At 40.9% G+C, this 15,429-nt stretch overlaps 1 protein-coding gene across 1 annotated transcript in view; it reads right to left on the minus strand.

Annotated features, from left to right (window-relative positions):
* The window catches only part of METTL25 (methyltransferase like 25), a 310,650-nt gene that overhangs the window by 63,118 nt on the left and 232,103 nt on the right, over positions 1 to 15,429 (minus strand). Inside the window, exon 12 of the mRNA XM_044277228.1 lies at positions 12,567 to 12,660. Coding sequence (XP_044133163.1) covers positions 12,567 to 12,660 — 94 coding nt within the window. The remainder of the gene's footprint in view (positions 1 to 12,566; positions 12,661 to 15,429) is intronic.

A 15,429-nucleotide genomic window follows, 5' to 3' on the forward strand; every position in this document is an offset into this window, starting at 1 on the left:
TACATGACAAGCTCTTTCCAACAAAGCTAGAACCTGCACTTCACATGGATCCAGAGTTCTACCCATTCATTGCGTTGCTAAATTTCTATCAAGCTAACAGCTCAAAGAGAGGGTCTTTTCTGCTGCAGCTGAGGGGGCGTGTCCATGCTCTCCCTATCACAGCTCAGGAGGCAGTTGAGGAATTAAACTGAGCATGTGCGGCCATCTTAGTTAAAGGACAAAGAAATGAGAAAAACAACAAACAGCAGGTGGCAATACATAGATACATTTTATTGAATAACTCAGTGGCTATGCCAAATTTGTAATTACATGCAATTACAAGAGTATTCAGATCCAGGTGCTGGTTTGAAAACGGTGGAATATTTTTCTTGGGACAACCCCTTTAAGGAAACAAGGTTTAATTTTCCCATTTACAGTTTCCTAAAGCAGCCACCAACACAGCATATTAACATTTGGCTTTAATGTTCTCCAGCTAATAACACTGCCAAACTCACAGATCTATTAACATTCCACAAGAGCTGCATTTGTAAGTGAACATTGTACGGAGGGACACACTGAAGTACACGATGTCCTCATTTGCATGCTATACACATAATCAATTACCATCTGTAAAGCTTCAAATAGGATTTTTTTCTTCAGTAATACATTTGGTCTGCAGAAAAAAAACTACTTATGCACTGTAGTCTATATAAGATCGGCTCTCCTAACTCTTAGGACAACTTGCAAGATCAAATATAAGATTGCTCGCCTTTGCACCCAATGTAAAGGCATTGCAATCCCCTTAATTTATATAAGTTTTTTCAATAATTCTTAGAGTGGACAAAGATGGACTCAAAACGTTCATGAACAACAGGAAAGTACAAATATAAAATGTAGTATATAAATTAATATAAAAGAAAAAACTGCCTGCAAACAGGGCATCAAAACAATTATAGGGAACCTTTCACCTCTGTTCTCTCCCCTAAGCAGTTCACACTGACACGCACATGTTGTGAATACAAGTCAGGCATCAATATCGATCCCATGATGCACAATACCCCTGCAAATCCATTATCAATTTTTCCTATGCCCTACGGAAATAACCTAAGATGTGTCCACTGGATATTTTGAGACAAGGCAGAGTCCAGCGGATCCATGAGGTTCTCATTATTGTCGCAATATTTATTTTCAGATCAGAATAAACAATAGAATATACAGTCTTCAATGCAAGTTTGACAAAAGTTAAGCAACAAGTTACAAAGTACAGTTACGCCTAAGCACGAAAGTCAACAGTAGGACAAGGATACTTTCAGTATCATAATGCAATAGGGGTAAAAACATAATAGTACATTTACAGTGCCTTGCAAAAGTATTCACCCCCTTGACTTTTTTCCTGTTTTGTTACATTACAGCCATAAGTTCAATGTTTTGTTAATCAGAATTTTATGTGATGGATTAGAACACAATAGTCTAAGTTGGTGAAGTGAAATGAGAAAAATATAAATAAAACTATTGTTTAGAAATAGAAAACAGAAAATTGGCATGTGCGTATTTATTCACCCTCTTTGTTAGGAAGCCCATAAAAAGCTCTGGTGCAACTAATTACCTTTAAAAGTCACATAATTAGTGACATGATGTCCACCTGTGTTCAATCTAAGTGTCACATGATCTGTCATTACATATACACCCTTTTTTTAAAGGCCCAAGAGGCTGCAACACTTAAGCAAGAGGCATCACTAATCAAACACTGCCATGAAGACCAAGGAACTCTCCAAACAAGTCAGGTTATAAAAAAATATCCAAATCTTTAATGATACCCAGGAGCACATCAAATCTATCATAACCAAGTGGAAAGAACATGGCGCAACAGCAAACCTGCCAAGCTATGGCCGCCTACCAAAACTCACGGGCCGGGCAAGGGGGTATTAATCGGAGAGGCAGCACAGAGACCTAAGGTAACCCTGGAGGAGCTGCAGAGTTCCACAGCAGAGACTGGAGTATCTGTACATAGGACGACAATAAGCCGTACGCTCCATAGCGTTGGGCTTTATGGCAGAGGGCCAGAAGTAAGCCATTACTTTCAGCTAAAAATAAAAAGGCACGTTGTGAGTTTGTGAAAAGTGATGTGGGAAACTCCCAAAATGTATGGAGGAAGGTGCTCTGGTCTGGTGAGACTAAAATTTTACTTTTCAGCCAAAGAAAATGCTATGTCTGGCGCAAACCCAACACATCACCCAAAGAACACCATCCCCACAGTGAGACATGGTGGTTGCAGCATTACCCTAAGTTCACACCTGAGCGTTTTACAGCGCGTTCCTACGCGCTGTAAAACGCTCAACAAGGAAAAACCAATGCTTCCCTTTGGGAATGGTTCTCACCTGGGCGTACGACCGCGCTGTAAAATGCCCGACGCTCAAACAAGTTCTTGAGCTTTTTTTGGGGCGTTTGTCGTGCATTCCCGTACATAGACTTCAGCGGGAACGCGCGACAATGTGTGTTCGTTTGTCTCTGTATGCGCGATTGTAGACGCCGGTACAATCGCGCATACAGAGCGCTCGTTTCAGAACGCTCAGGTCTGAACCCAGGGTTATCCTGTGGGGATGTTTTTCAGCAGCCGGGACTTGGAAACTGGTCAGAGTTGAGGGAAAGATGCTAAATACAGGGATATTCTTGAGCAAAACCTGCACCACTCTGTGCGTGATTTGAGACTAGGACGGAGGTTCACCTTCCAGTAGGACAATGACCCCAAACACACTGCTAAAGCAACACGTAAGTGGTTTAAGGGGAAACATGTAAATGTGTTGGAATGGCCTAGTCAAAGCCCAGATCTGAATCTAATAGAAAATCTGTGTTCAGACTTAAAGATTGCTGTTCACAAGCACAAACCATCCAACTTGAAGGAGCTGGAGCTGTTTTGCAAGGAGGAATGGGCAAAAATACCAGTGGTAAGATGTGGCAAGCTCATAGAGACTGGTCCAAAGCGACTTGGGGCTGCGATTGTCGCAAAAGGTGGCTCTACAAAGTATTGACTGTAGGGGGGTGAATAGTTATGCACATTGACTTTTTCTGTTATTTTGTCCTATTTGTTCTTTGCTTCACAATAAAATAAAAAATAAAAAAACAACTTCAAAGTTGTGGACATGTTCTGTAAACTAAATGATGCAAATCCTCAAACAGTCCATGTTAATTCCAGGTTGTGAGGCACCAAAATACGAAAAAAAAAGTCAAGGGGCGTGAATACTTTTGCAAGGCACTGTACATCTTGTTTTTGCTGTACGTCAAGTTGATATGTTAAGACTTGCATAAAAAAAAGTACATAAACACAATGCAATTTTGTGTTTATCCCTTTTTTTTACGTATAGATTTGATGGATGTGCATATGGGTTAATACGTTTGTGTCTGTTTTTTTTTAACAAAAAGAGCATACATTTTTGTGAAAGCTTTCTTTTTTTAAATAAAGATTTGAAGTCTATCAAAGGAAGTAGGAAGTGTCTGGATAAAAACCGATATATTTAATGCATGATAAATCCCCAGCAAAAAATGCGTACAATGAAGGATGCCGGCGTGGACTGCATGCACCATAAGAAAATATTAGTGCATGAGGGGCTCCGATATGTTCCTGACTGGAAGATATTGGCAAAGTTCTCAGCTTTTAACATCGGCCTGAGGAATTAGCTAGTATTGTCAGTTGCGTATCATTTTGGTGCATTTTTTGCAGTGATTTGTGTATGTATATTCTTTCATCTGCACAATGTATCATTTTGTGTAAGATGTTCTTGTGGTGCATGCGGTCCGCACCGGCATCCTCCATTGTACGCATTTTTTGCTGGGGATTGCCGTTGTCTGGGGACCGCATGCGGAGGAATGGCTCCCCCGGTTATAGACACGCTACAGTGTCTGGGTTTGGAGCATTTTCACCCGTTTAGGCCACTTTTTTCAGTGAGTTTTTGTGCTGATGTGTATGGAATGTGCCACTTCATTTTGTTGGTAACATCCTTTTGCACTTGGTAGCTTCTGTGTCACATGGTCTGTTGTGGGTGCGGCTCACAGCTTTATTTTCCTGGCCGTCAGTTAATTGCACTGTTCAGACCCTGTTCACACACCACAGGCGTTTTAGTGGTAGGACCCCATGCGTGCTGAGACACCGTGACGTGGTGCATGAGGGGCTCCGATATGTTCCTGACTGGAAGATATTGGCAAAGTTCTCAGCTTTTAACATCGGCCTGAGGAATTGGCTGGTATTGTCAGTTGTGTACCATTTTGGTGCATTTTTTGCAGTGAATTGTGCATGGTTACAGACCACCCTACAATCCATCAGTGGTGGTCGTGCTTGCACACTATAGGAAAAAACACAAGCCTATATGCGCTCCCATGGTCCTGGCCAACAGAGAGGCTGACCCTTTTTCCTATAGTGTGCAAGCACGACCACCACTGATTGATTGTAGGTCGGTCTGTAACCATGGAAACAAGCAGTTTCTAGCCACAAAGGAAGCAATATGCATAATAACAATATATTAGTAAGTGGCTTGTATTATCTTTCTCTACATGATAAATGCCACTTACTGAAGTCAGACAACCCCTTGAATTGGTCAAATCAATCATCAATACATTATGTATGTTAATGTCCCATTCTAAAGATTTAAGAAATGACCACATATTCATGTTATTTTTTTTCCTGTACTTTTTTATGCTCATCATTCCCACATACCATGTATTTGGCATTAAAAACCCGGCTTTGCGACTTTTAAAACACCAATGCATCTAAATCTAGTCCCAACTGGTACTTTTACACTGCCCTCGCCAGTTTCTGAAAAGGGGGTATAATTAGGACCGTGCATGGGCGTCCAAAACGTTTATCATCATTTACGCCAGAAACTGGCATAAAAGATGACTGAGATCTATGTCAGCTATGACTGGAGTAGATTTCAGTCTGGTGCATGAACTGCCATAGGAGGCATTTCATTTATGACTAGGTCTTGTCATAAATGAAGAGGTTTTCTGGTTTCCAGAAAAAAATAAATGGAGAACGAATGGGATCCTTCTGAAAAAACAAAAAAACTGAGAATTACTTATCTGACAGAATTCATGCCGCCACTTTGGTTCTCCCGGCCTGACTCTATTTACCCGATCTAGCAGTGAAGTCACGTCAACAACATGTGACCACTGCAGCTAATCATTGGCCTTGTCTGTACACTGCTGAGGCCAGTGATTGCTTGCAGTGGTCACTGGAGCAGCGGTGTGGGATCTGTCACGTACGTAATGCTCAGTTCTTTTTTGCAGAAAGATCCCATGTATTGTTGATTTTTAATTCCCTGAAAACGGATAACCCCTTTAAATGTATCCTCGTGCACAGGGTTGCCAACCGTCCAAAAATTTCTGAACAGTCTGTAAAAATAGGTAATTTTTTTCCGCTGTATAAAAAAAAAAAATTGATGTGACAGTGATTTTATTTTTGAGGCTGGTGGTACTTTAGTAGATTATTTTGGTGGTAATTATCATCATGTTACAGCTGTCAGTAAATGCTGGTAATGAGTTCTTATCAGTATATTGAGCTATAGACATGTATTACTTATAATCTTCATCATCCATTATGGTTTTCCAATATTGGTTGTCTGTGATTTTGAGCTAAGTTGTCCAGAAAAAAAAATTCTGATTGGCAACCCTGCTTCTGCGGCACATGTTTTGTCTCCAACGAGCAACAACAACTGGTGCTACATTGCTGTAAAACCCTAAAATGCTATTTTTAATGTTGTCATGTTAATGTACAGTCCACAAAGAAGAATCACAGGTGGCACTGCTGATCCGTGTTAACACTGATACGTGCTTGCATAAGCCTATCAATGCCTCCAACATAAACCAATACGGTGGTGGACTATCCAGAAAAGGCAGCCATTCAAATCTTGCGAATATAAGAGGAAAAAATAGGCAGCACTCACCAATGGTTCTTTTGCTTCTTTTATTCAAGACAAACAGGTTTTCATGCGGCCGGGTAGCAGATTGCCATATTCACATGCAAGCGGCGGCCGTTTTGCGCACAAATGATTGCGCTTCTTCAGGCCACTACGTATACACACAACCTACGTGCTGACCTCTTATACCTGGCGTCTAGTTGCCATGGAACTTTTGGACGTTTGTGTCATGGTTTGTGATGGAGAGTTGGTCACAGAGGGGCATTGCAAGCCCGTGTCGACTATCTACTACACCACGACAGCTTTCACCCATATGCCGTGAAGAAATCTGTGCCGTATGGGCAATTTGTTAGATTGAGGCGCATCAATAGTGAAGATGGAGGATACAGAAAACAAGCACCGCAGTTAAAAGAACGGCTATTACAAAGGGGCTATCCTGTGTACCTATTAGATGAGAAGATGGAAGAGGCAGAACAATTCTCCCAAGATGAGCTGTTAAGAGGTAAAAGAGGAAATGACAGGAAAGGACAACAGAAGATGCGTGTTCTCATTTACATTTAGCCCGATGGTTAATTTAATACGAACAGCAATATTTAAACACTGGGATATTCTGAAAAAAGATGTAGGTTTGAAGGGTATAGTGGACGAGAAGCGGTTAATAACATACAGACGGACCCACACATCAAAGTATTGTCAGAAGCCGATTCCTGCGAGAAAAAAGAGCAACTGGCTGCAGGAGAGGCGGCCGAAGGGCAACTACAAGGGCGGCAGTTGCTCGTTATGTGAATACAACTCCCAAAATAAAATTGTAAAAATAGGTCCCATAACAAAAAAGGTGGCCAGTATGATAAACTGTAGGAGCACTTATGTAGTGTATGTTCTGATGTGCGATTGCGGCCACTTTTACATAGGTAAAACCATCAGGTGTCTATTTGAGAGGATCAGGGAGCATTTTAACTCTATAAGGATGGGATAAGGCTGCCGCAGACTAATTGACCATGTGAGAGAAATTCGTGGAGGCAATGCAAAAGCACTCCAGTTTGCTGGAATAGAAGCTGTCCCACACCCAGTTCAGGGAGAAGACAGACATCGTACCCTTTTACAAAAAAAAAGCAAAATGGATCATATGTACAGGAGCAGTAGGTCAGCTAGGTCTAAAGGACCGCACTGATTTGAATGTGTTCTTGTAACAGTATCTCGTTGTTGTATTTTGTTATTAGTGGACCCTTGTGTGCATGACGTCTGGTTTGTTATGGATCTCCATGGCAACTAGACGCCAGGTATAAGAGGTCAGCACGTAGGTACGTGTATACGTAGTGGCCTGAGAAAGCGCGATCACTCGTGCGCGAAACGGCCGCTGCCGATTGCATGTGAATATGGCAATCTGCTACCCAGCCGCATACAAACCTGTTTGTCTTGAATAAAAGAAGCAAAAGAACCATTGGTGAGTGCTGCCTATTTTTTCCTCTTATGTTCGCAAGATTTTAATGTACAGTATTTCAACAAGACTGTAATGCCAGAAACACATTAAAAACACTTTATTCTCTATACGTCCAGGTGTGAGAAGATGATACAGCCTGGAAAACCTGCTGCACACAACATGGTGCCGGTTTATCCAGAACACACACTTTTGGATTACCGACATAAGTCAAGAACTTTCCTCATCAGACGAAGTAGCAGGTCATTAAAGAACACTTTAGTAATGCATTTTCCAGAATGACTTTAGCACCACACCCTGAACTCTTCTAAGGGTTTCTAGTAAATTAGACATAATATCAAAAGAAGTCCATACCAAGGATATGCGCTGTGTTGGAAAATGTATTTAGATATAAAGGTGAGTAACTATACTGTATAGTCATACGCACACAGACGTACATACCTCTAAATGTGCATTGTTACATTATGTAGATTACTGAGGAATGGTTAAAGCAAGCTTGGGAATCAATTAATAGAGACATACAGTATGCCTCAGACTTTGGCCAAGGCAGCCATTTCTAACTAAAAAGCTTTGTTATAGGAGGAACATTTTGTGCATTAAAATGGAAAAATGGTAACTTTAACAACTTGTGACAGCATGTTAAACAATACTGGAAAAGCAATAAACATGACATTCATACACAACACATAGACACATTTGCTTTAGGTTGGGAGGGTGTCGATGCCACATACTGCGTGGAATTAATCCTTCTCGCCAAAGATTCCATCCAGTGTTCCATGACACTAACGCATCTGCTACAAGTTAACTCCGATACCCGCTGCAGAGGACAGTGGAAACAGAGAAAAACGCTTTCGCAGGCATTCTTTCCAACTCCGAATTTACGCATTAACAAGTCAAAAACAGGCCACAATTATTTGTGTGTATGCTTTTTCCATATGGATAAAGTATATACTGAAGACACAAAATTTCACTGGTCACTTACAAGTTACACAACATCTTTGAGCTATGTATTGAAATGTGCTAGGCGGATGACCAACTTGTGAAACATACTAATAGTCTGGTTTCAATTCGTCCAATAAACCATATCTAGTGGAAACTATGGTCTCCAGAAGAACTGCCTGGGGGATCTTAAGAATCTTTGGAGGCCAGGGGTTTAGGCACGCAAGCCCAAAGCAGAGCGTTAACTGTTTGATCAGTTGTTACCTGCCTTTAGCGATACTTTCTCAGCTTGGAAAATGGTATTTGTTGAATACAGACATTTCTTGCCCCTTTGATTTCATCCAGAAAACAGCTTTACAACATAAAAGAACATCAAAACTAATAAAGCAATGCAAAATGAACACCTGGGATCCATTCTCTTCAGTTAATCCCCATTCAATGAGGAGACTTCAGAATCAATTCTGTGCATCAAATAACTCAAAATATATCATATAATGAGTAATCTTACTTAGGCTAGTTTCACACTAGCGGCAGGACGGATCCGACAGGCTGTTCACCATGTCGGATCCGTCCTGCGGCTATTTCGCCGTGCCCGCGGACCGCCGCTCCGTCCCCATTGACTACAATGGGGATGGGGGCGGAGCTCCGGCGCAGCACGGCGGTGCACAGAGAAAGCCGCCGGACTAAAAAGCCTGACATGCAGTAATTTTAGTCCGGCGGCCTTTCTCCGTGCAGCGCCGTGCTGCGCCGGAGCTCCGCCCCCGTCCCCATTGTAGTCAATGGGGACGGAGCGGCGGTCCGCGGGCACGGCGAAATAGCCGCAGGACGGATCCGACATGGTGAACAGCCTGTCGGATCCGTCCTGCCGCAAGTGTGAAAGTACCCTTATACAGGTGAAGCTCAAAAAATTAGAATATTGTGCAAAACTTCATTTATTTCAGTAATGCAACTTAAAAGGTGAAACTAATATATGAGATAGACTAATTACATGCAAAGCGAGATATTTCTAGTCTTTATTTATTATAATTTGGATGATTATGGTTTACAGTTTATGAAAACCCCAAATTCACAATCTCAGAAAATTAGAATATTACATGAAATCAATAAAAAAAAAAAGGATTTTAAATAGAAAAATTTAGGACCTCTGAAAAGTATAATCATGCATACGTACTCAGTACTTAGATTGGGCCACTTTTGCATCAATTACTGCCTCAATGCGGCATAGCATGGATGCTATCAGCCTATGGCACTGCTGAGGTGTTATGGAAGACCAGGATGCCTAAATAGCAGCCTTCAGATCTTCTGCATTGTTCGGTCTCATGTGTCTCATCTTTCCCTTGGCAATGCCCCATAGATTCTCTATGGGGTTCAGGTCAGGCAAGTTTGCTGGCCAATCGAGCACAGTAATCCCATGGTCATTGAACCGGGTTTTGATACTTTTGACAGTGTGGGCAGGTGCAAAGTCTTGCTGGAAAATGAAGTCACCATCTCCATAAAGCTCGTCTGCGGAAGGAAGCATGAAGTGCTCCAAAATCTCATGGTAGATGGCTGCGTTGACTCTGGACTTAATCAAGCACAATGGACCAACATCAGCAGATGACATGGCTACCCAAATCAACACAGACTGTGGAAACTTCACACTGGACTTCAAGCATCTTGCATTGTGCGCCTCTCCATCCTTCCTCCAGGCTCTGGGTCCTTGGTTTCCAAATGAGATGCAAAAGTTGCTCGCATCAGAAAAGAGGACTTTGGACCACTGAGCAACAGACCAGTTTTTTAGCCCAGGTAAGACTCTTCTGATGTTGTTTGTTATTCAAGAGAGGCTTGACAAGAGGAATACGACATTTGAAGCCCATGTCCAGGATCCGTCTGTGTGTGGTGGCTCTTGATGCACTAACTCCAGCCTCAGTCCACTCCTTGTGAAAGTCCCCAACACTTTTGAATGGCCTTTTCCTGACAATCCTCTCCAGGCTGTGGTCATCCCTGCTGCTTGTGCCCCTTTTTCTTCCACACTTTTTCCTTCCACATAACTTTCTATTAATTTGCTTTGATACAGCGCTTTGGAAACATCCAACTTCTTTTGCAATTACCTTTTGAGGCTTTCCCTCCTTATGGAGGGTGTCAATGATGGTTTTCTGCACAACTGTCAGGTCAGCAGTCTTTCCCATGATTCCTAGTGAACCAGACTGAGAGACAACTTGCAGGTGTTATGGACTAATTAGCTGACTAGAGTGTGATATTCTAATTTTCTGAGATTGAGAATTTGGGAAATTTTATAAACTGTAAGCCATAATCATCCAAATTACACCAAATAAAGGCTTAAAATATCTCGCTTTGCATGTAATGAGTCTATCTCATATGTTAGTTTCACATAAGTTGCATTACTGAAATAAATGAACTTTTGCACAATATTCTAATTTTTCGAGTTTCACCTATATAGCATAGGACAACATGGAAGGACTTTCTATGCAGGAAGTGGTAGAGGGGTGGTCACAAATGGGCACTGTGCATTGTGGTGTATATGTTCCACATATCAGAGTCAACCTCCAAAAAAGCTGCCTTTCCAGTTTAATGACATCCTATATATTCCACATGGACTTAAAGGGGATGCATCACGTATGTATATTGTTTTTACTAATAAAAACCAGATACTGATACATATTATTTTTCTCTAATCTATTTTATCCGATTGCACATTTTTACTTTTATTTTCTGTACATGATTATGGGGGCTGCCATCTTGCCTGAAGTACTGTTAACAGCAGCCACATAGACCACTGGCTACAGTGGACAAGTGATGTTTTTAGTTATTTCTATAGGAGAGTTGTCTATATATGTCCTGTGACCTATGCAGAGATCACTGTGCAGGGAGGGGGATATAAGCTGTGACGATGACCTACCATGAATATTGGATCCTGTGCTATATATTTATTGGGGTTATCGGTCATTGTAAACTTGCCTGTGATGATAAAGTGATGACTGCTGAAAAGTGATCTCCACAGAACAGGATTTGCCACATTATTAGTGGCCAAAGGGGGGGTAAAAACTACAGGGTATTAAAAAAAAAATTAAGTACACATAACATGGAAAATGTTAAAAAAAATTATCTAAAATTCTGATTATCAAAAACAACTGAATTAAGAAATAAGTTCATGACAAATTCTATTTAAATGAAGTTTAAAAAGTTATACCAATAAAAAGGCGTGTTAAAGGGCATCTGTCAGCAGATTTGTACCTATGAAACTGGCTGACCCGTTACATGTGCATGTGGCAGCTGAAGGCTTTATATATATATATATATAGTATAGTATAAAAAACTACCGGCAGCACCACCTATGTAACAAAAGACGGGTGCAAAGTCCAAGTACGGTAACTGGAGCTTACCCACTAGTAGACAATGAAAAAAAATCGGACAGCACTCCAGACGGTTTCTTCGGTAAAGCAAGTGGTGTTTAATCACCCATAAGGTGGCAGCAAAAAAGCAACGTTTCGGCTCTACATGAGCCTTTCTCAAGCAATCATGAGACCTGATGAAATTTTTTTTGGTCTTCCACTTTACTTTTTTGTTCCATAACCCTCAGGATCATTTAAGAAATTCCAAATGACTGTCTTACTGCGTCCCACCTCAGCAGCGATGGCGCGCTGTGAGAGACCCTGCTTATACAGTTCAACAACCCGATCACATTCAAAAAGGGAGTTTTTTTGCCTTTGCCATCACAACGTGTGACTATCTGACAGAAAATGACAATGAATCCACATCTTTGCACAGATTTGGCCTTTTGTGGTCCTAAAATTTGGATCAGCTGAAAAACAGCCTGTTTCAGTTTAATCGTTATTTTCAATTAATTGAATGCTCAAAAAATGTTTTGTCTCACTAATTTCTTCTTGATGCATGTTGAAGCTCTACTTGGAACCTTGTTAAGATCCAACAATGAAAAATATGTTTTTTTGCCATTTTTCAAGTGGTCTTAAACTTTTGATCAGGACTGTATATATAAATATGATATGTGCCCACATTGTTGAGAGACATAATGTTTTAATTTATGCAAATGAGCCTCTAGGAGCAACAGGGGCGTTTCCGTTCCACGTGGAAGCTCCCTTTTTCCTGTAACTGCTCCACCCTCTCCACTTCGACAGGACCAGGAATGATGAAGTTTTCACTGCCTGCACCTATCAATCAAAGGGGAGAAAAAGTCTAATGGCCACAACCCCGTTGCTCCTAAAGGTTCGTTTGCATAAATCAAAACATAATTTTTCTCAGATCTGCTGACAATTACCTTTAATATGTAAAATTAGGCTAACCTTTGAGTCATCTTGGCCAAATTTTTTTAGAGACTTCCTGACATAGTCTGTAAAAGATGATGACTTGGAAAAGATCTTTCCAACGCGTTGGTCACTGAAAACAATAAGAACACAGTGTTAATGGAACACATGCAATATTAACCTTGAGACCAGAGTACAGTTGACAAAGATAAAGTAGACAGAAGAAAAGCTAGGTAACAGGTTGTATTCTGCTTCTCCCTAGGACTTTATTTTTGGGTTTACGTTTCCCGGATTTCTCTTTCCCTCACAGCAGACCACCAATTTGAAAGGAAGTCACCATTAACAGATTTATTTAACCAATCACTGGTAACAGGAGTCGTCCCAAAAGATTGGAAATGAGCAAATGTTGTGCCCATTCACAAGAAAGGTAGTATGGAGGAATCGGGCAACTATAGGCCAGTAAGCCCGACATCAATAGTGGGGAAATTAATGGAAACCATACTGAAGGAGAGGATTGTGGAAAATCAAAAATCCCATGGATTAAAAGATGAAAAACAGCATAGGTTTACTCCAGGGAGATCATGTCAAACTAATCTTATAGATTTTTTTGATTGGGTGACTAAAATAATAGATGGCGGAGGTGCAGTAGACATTGCTTATCTAGACTTTAGTAAGGCTTTTGATACTGTCCCACATACAAGGCTTATCAATAAATTGCAGTCTTTGAGCTTGAACTCCCATATTGTTAAATGGATTAGGCAGTGGCTGAGGGACAAACAACAGAGGGTTGTTGTCAATGGAGTATATTCAGACCATAGTCTTGTTACCAGTGGGGTACCTCAGGGATCTGTTCTGGGACCCATATTGTTTAATATCTTTATCAGCAAAATTGCAGAAGGCCTCGATGGTAAGGTGTGTCTTTTTTGCTGATGACACAAATATTTGTAACCGGGTTGATGTTCCTGGAGGGATACACCAAATGGAAAAGGATTTAGGAAAACTAGAGGAATGGTCAAAAATCTGGCAACTAAAATTTTATGTTGATAAGTGCAAGATAAGGCACCTGGGACGTAAAAACACAAGAGCAGAATATAAAATCAGTGATACAGTCCTAACCGCAGTATCTGAGGAAAGGGATTTAGGGGTCATTATTTCAGAAGACTTAAAGCTAGGCAGACAATGTCATAGAGCAGCAGGAAATGCTAGCAGAATGCTTGGGTGTATATATATATATTTACCAGTAGAAAGAGGGAGGTGCTCATGCCGCTCTACAGAGCACTAGTGAGACCTCATTTGGAGTATTGTGCTCAGTACTGGAGACCATATGTCCAGAAGGATATTGATACTTTGGAGAGAGTTCAGAGAAGAGCTACTAAACTAGTACATGGATTGCAGGATAAAACTTACCAGGAAAGATTAAAGGACCTTAACATGTATAGCTTGGAAGAAAGACGAGACAGAGGGGATATGATAGAAACTTTTAAATACATAAAGGGAATCAACAAGGTAAAAGAGGAGAAAATATTTAAAAGAAGAAAAACTGCTACAAGAGGACATAGTTTTAAATTAGAGGCGCAAAGGTTTAAAAGTAATATCAGGAAGTATTACTTTACTGAGAGAGTAGTGGATGCATGGAATAGCCTTCCTGCAGAAGTGGCAGCTGCAAATACAGTGAAGGAGTTTAAGCATGCATGGGATAGGCATAAGGCCATCCTTCATATAAGATAGGGCCAGGGGCTATTCATAGTATTCAGTATATTGGGCAGACTAGATGGGCCAAATGGTTCTTATTTGCTTACACATTCTATGTATCCTATGCCAACGCTTCTATAAAAATTCTCCATCGTGCCTATTTAGCACCATTAAAAGTCCATTAGATTTATCCAGACTCTTCCCCATTGTGTTTCAGGGCTACCAGGAGATGTGCTCTCATGCCTATATCTGGTCCACTTGCCACGTTGTTGAAAGATTCTGGTCAAATGTGCAACCAACAACATAAACTTGCTCAATACCTTTGCATGGAAGCTAGAATTTTGGTTTTCTTTTGTGAGATGGACATATTGCCGCACTGATGCACAGCACACAGATGACAGAGAATCAACAGGAGGATGGTTTATGAAAAATGTCAGTACTCCAATCAAGTTCTATAGGTTAACACTGCTTAACTGGCAGCTACAGATAGATTATATTTCAACCCCAGGTTTAAAACATCTGGTTCAAACATGAGAGTTTGTCTATTTAATTTCCTTTCCTGATAATGACTTCTGATACGTGTACATTACTATGTGTATATAGATGCTTCGATGAGTGAACCTATTGAACTCTTGTGTTATATGATGAAGTCCTTTATTTTGAGGACATTTTGAATACTGTTTGTGTTTCTCTTTAAGATGCTCCCCTGCAAGGGTTTTATATTATGGCAGATTATGATTTTATTTTTTTTTACTACAAAATTTAATAAAAAGTTTTGAAACTAAGTAATCTAACATCAGGAAATGTGACAAAAAAAAAATAAAAAATTCACCTTTTAAAAGGTTACTCATTTTTTCAACTCGCCTGCCGCTCTAGTCATGATGTATTGTGGATCCATGTGGTTGGTACGTTCCTATCCCTGAACTCAACGGTAACAGTGGTTCAGTGGTCACCTGGATGTACATGACATCACGACTGATGGACAAGTAAACAGAGACCACCAGGGACCACTAGTGCCAAAGAGCTGGAGCGGCGCCAGGTGCGTAGCTAAAGAATAGTGGGCCCAGGTGCAAGAGTTCAGCTTGGGGCACCCCTTCCCTCAGTGCTTTGTGGCCAGGAGCAGGGAAGCACATAGCCTTCGTGCTGTCTGAGACAAAAAATTCTTGACCTAACCCCTATCTTCCAGCCAGAGATGCAACTTGACCTGTAT

This window comes from Bufo gargarizans, chromosome 2 (genome assembly GCF_014858855.1).
Source record: "Bufo gargarizans isolate SCDJY-AF-19 chromosome 2, ASM1485885v1, whole genome shotgun sequence".
In the NCBI taxonomy this organism is placed as follows: Eukaryota; Metazoa; Chordata; class Amphibia; order Anura; family Bufonidae; genus Bufo; species Bufo gargarizans.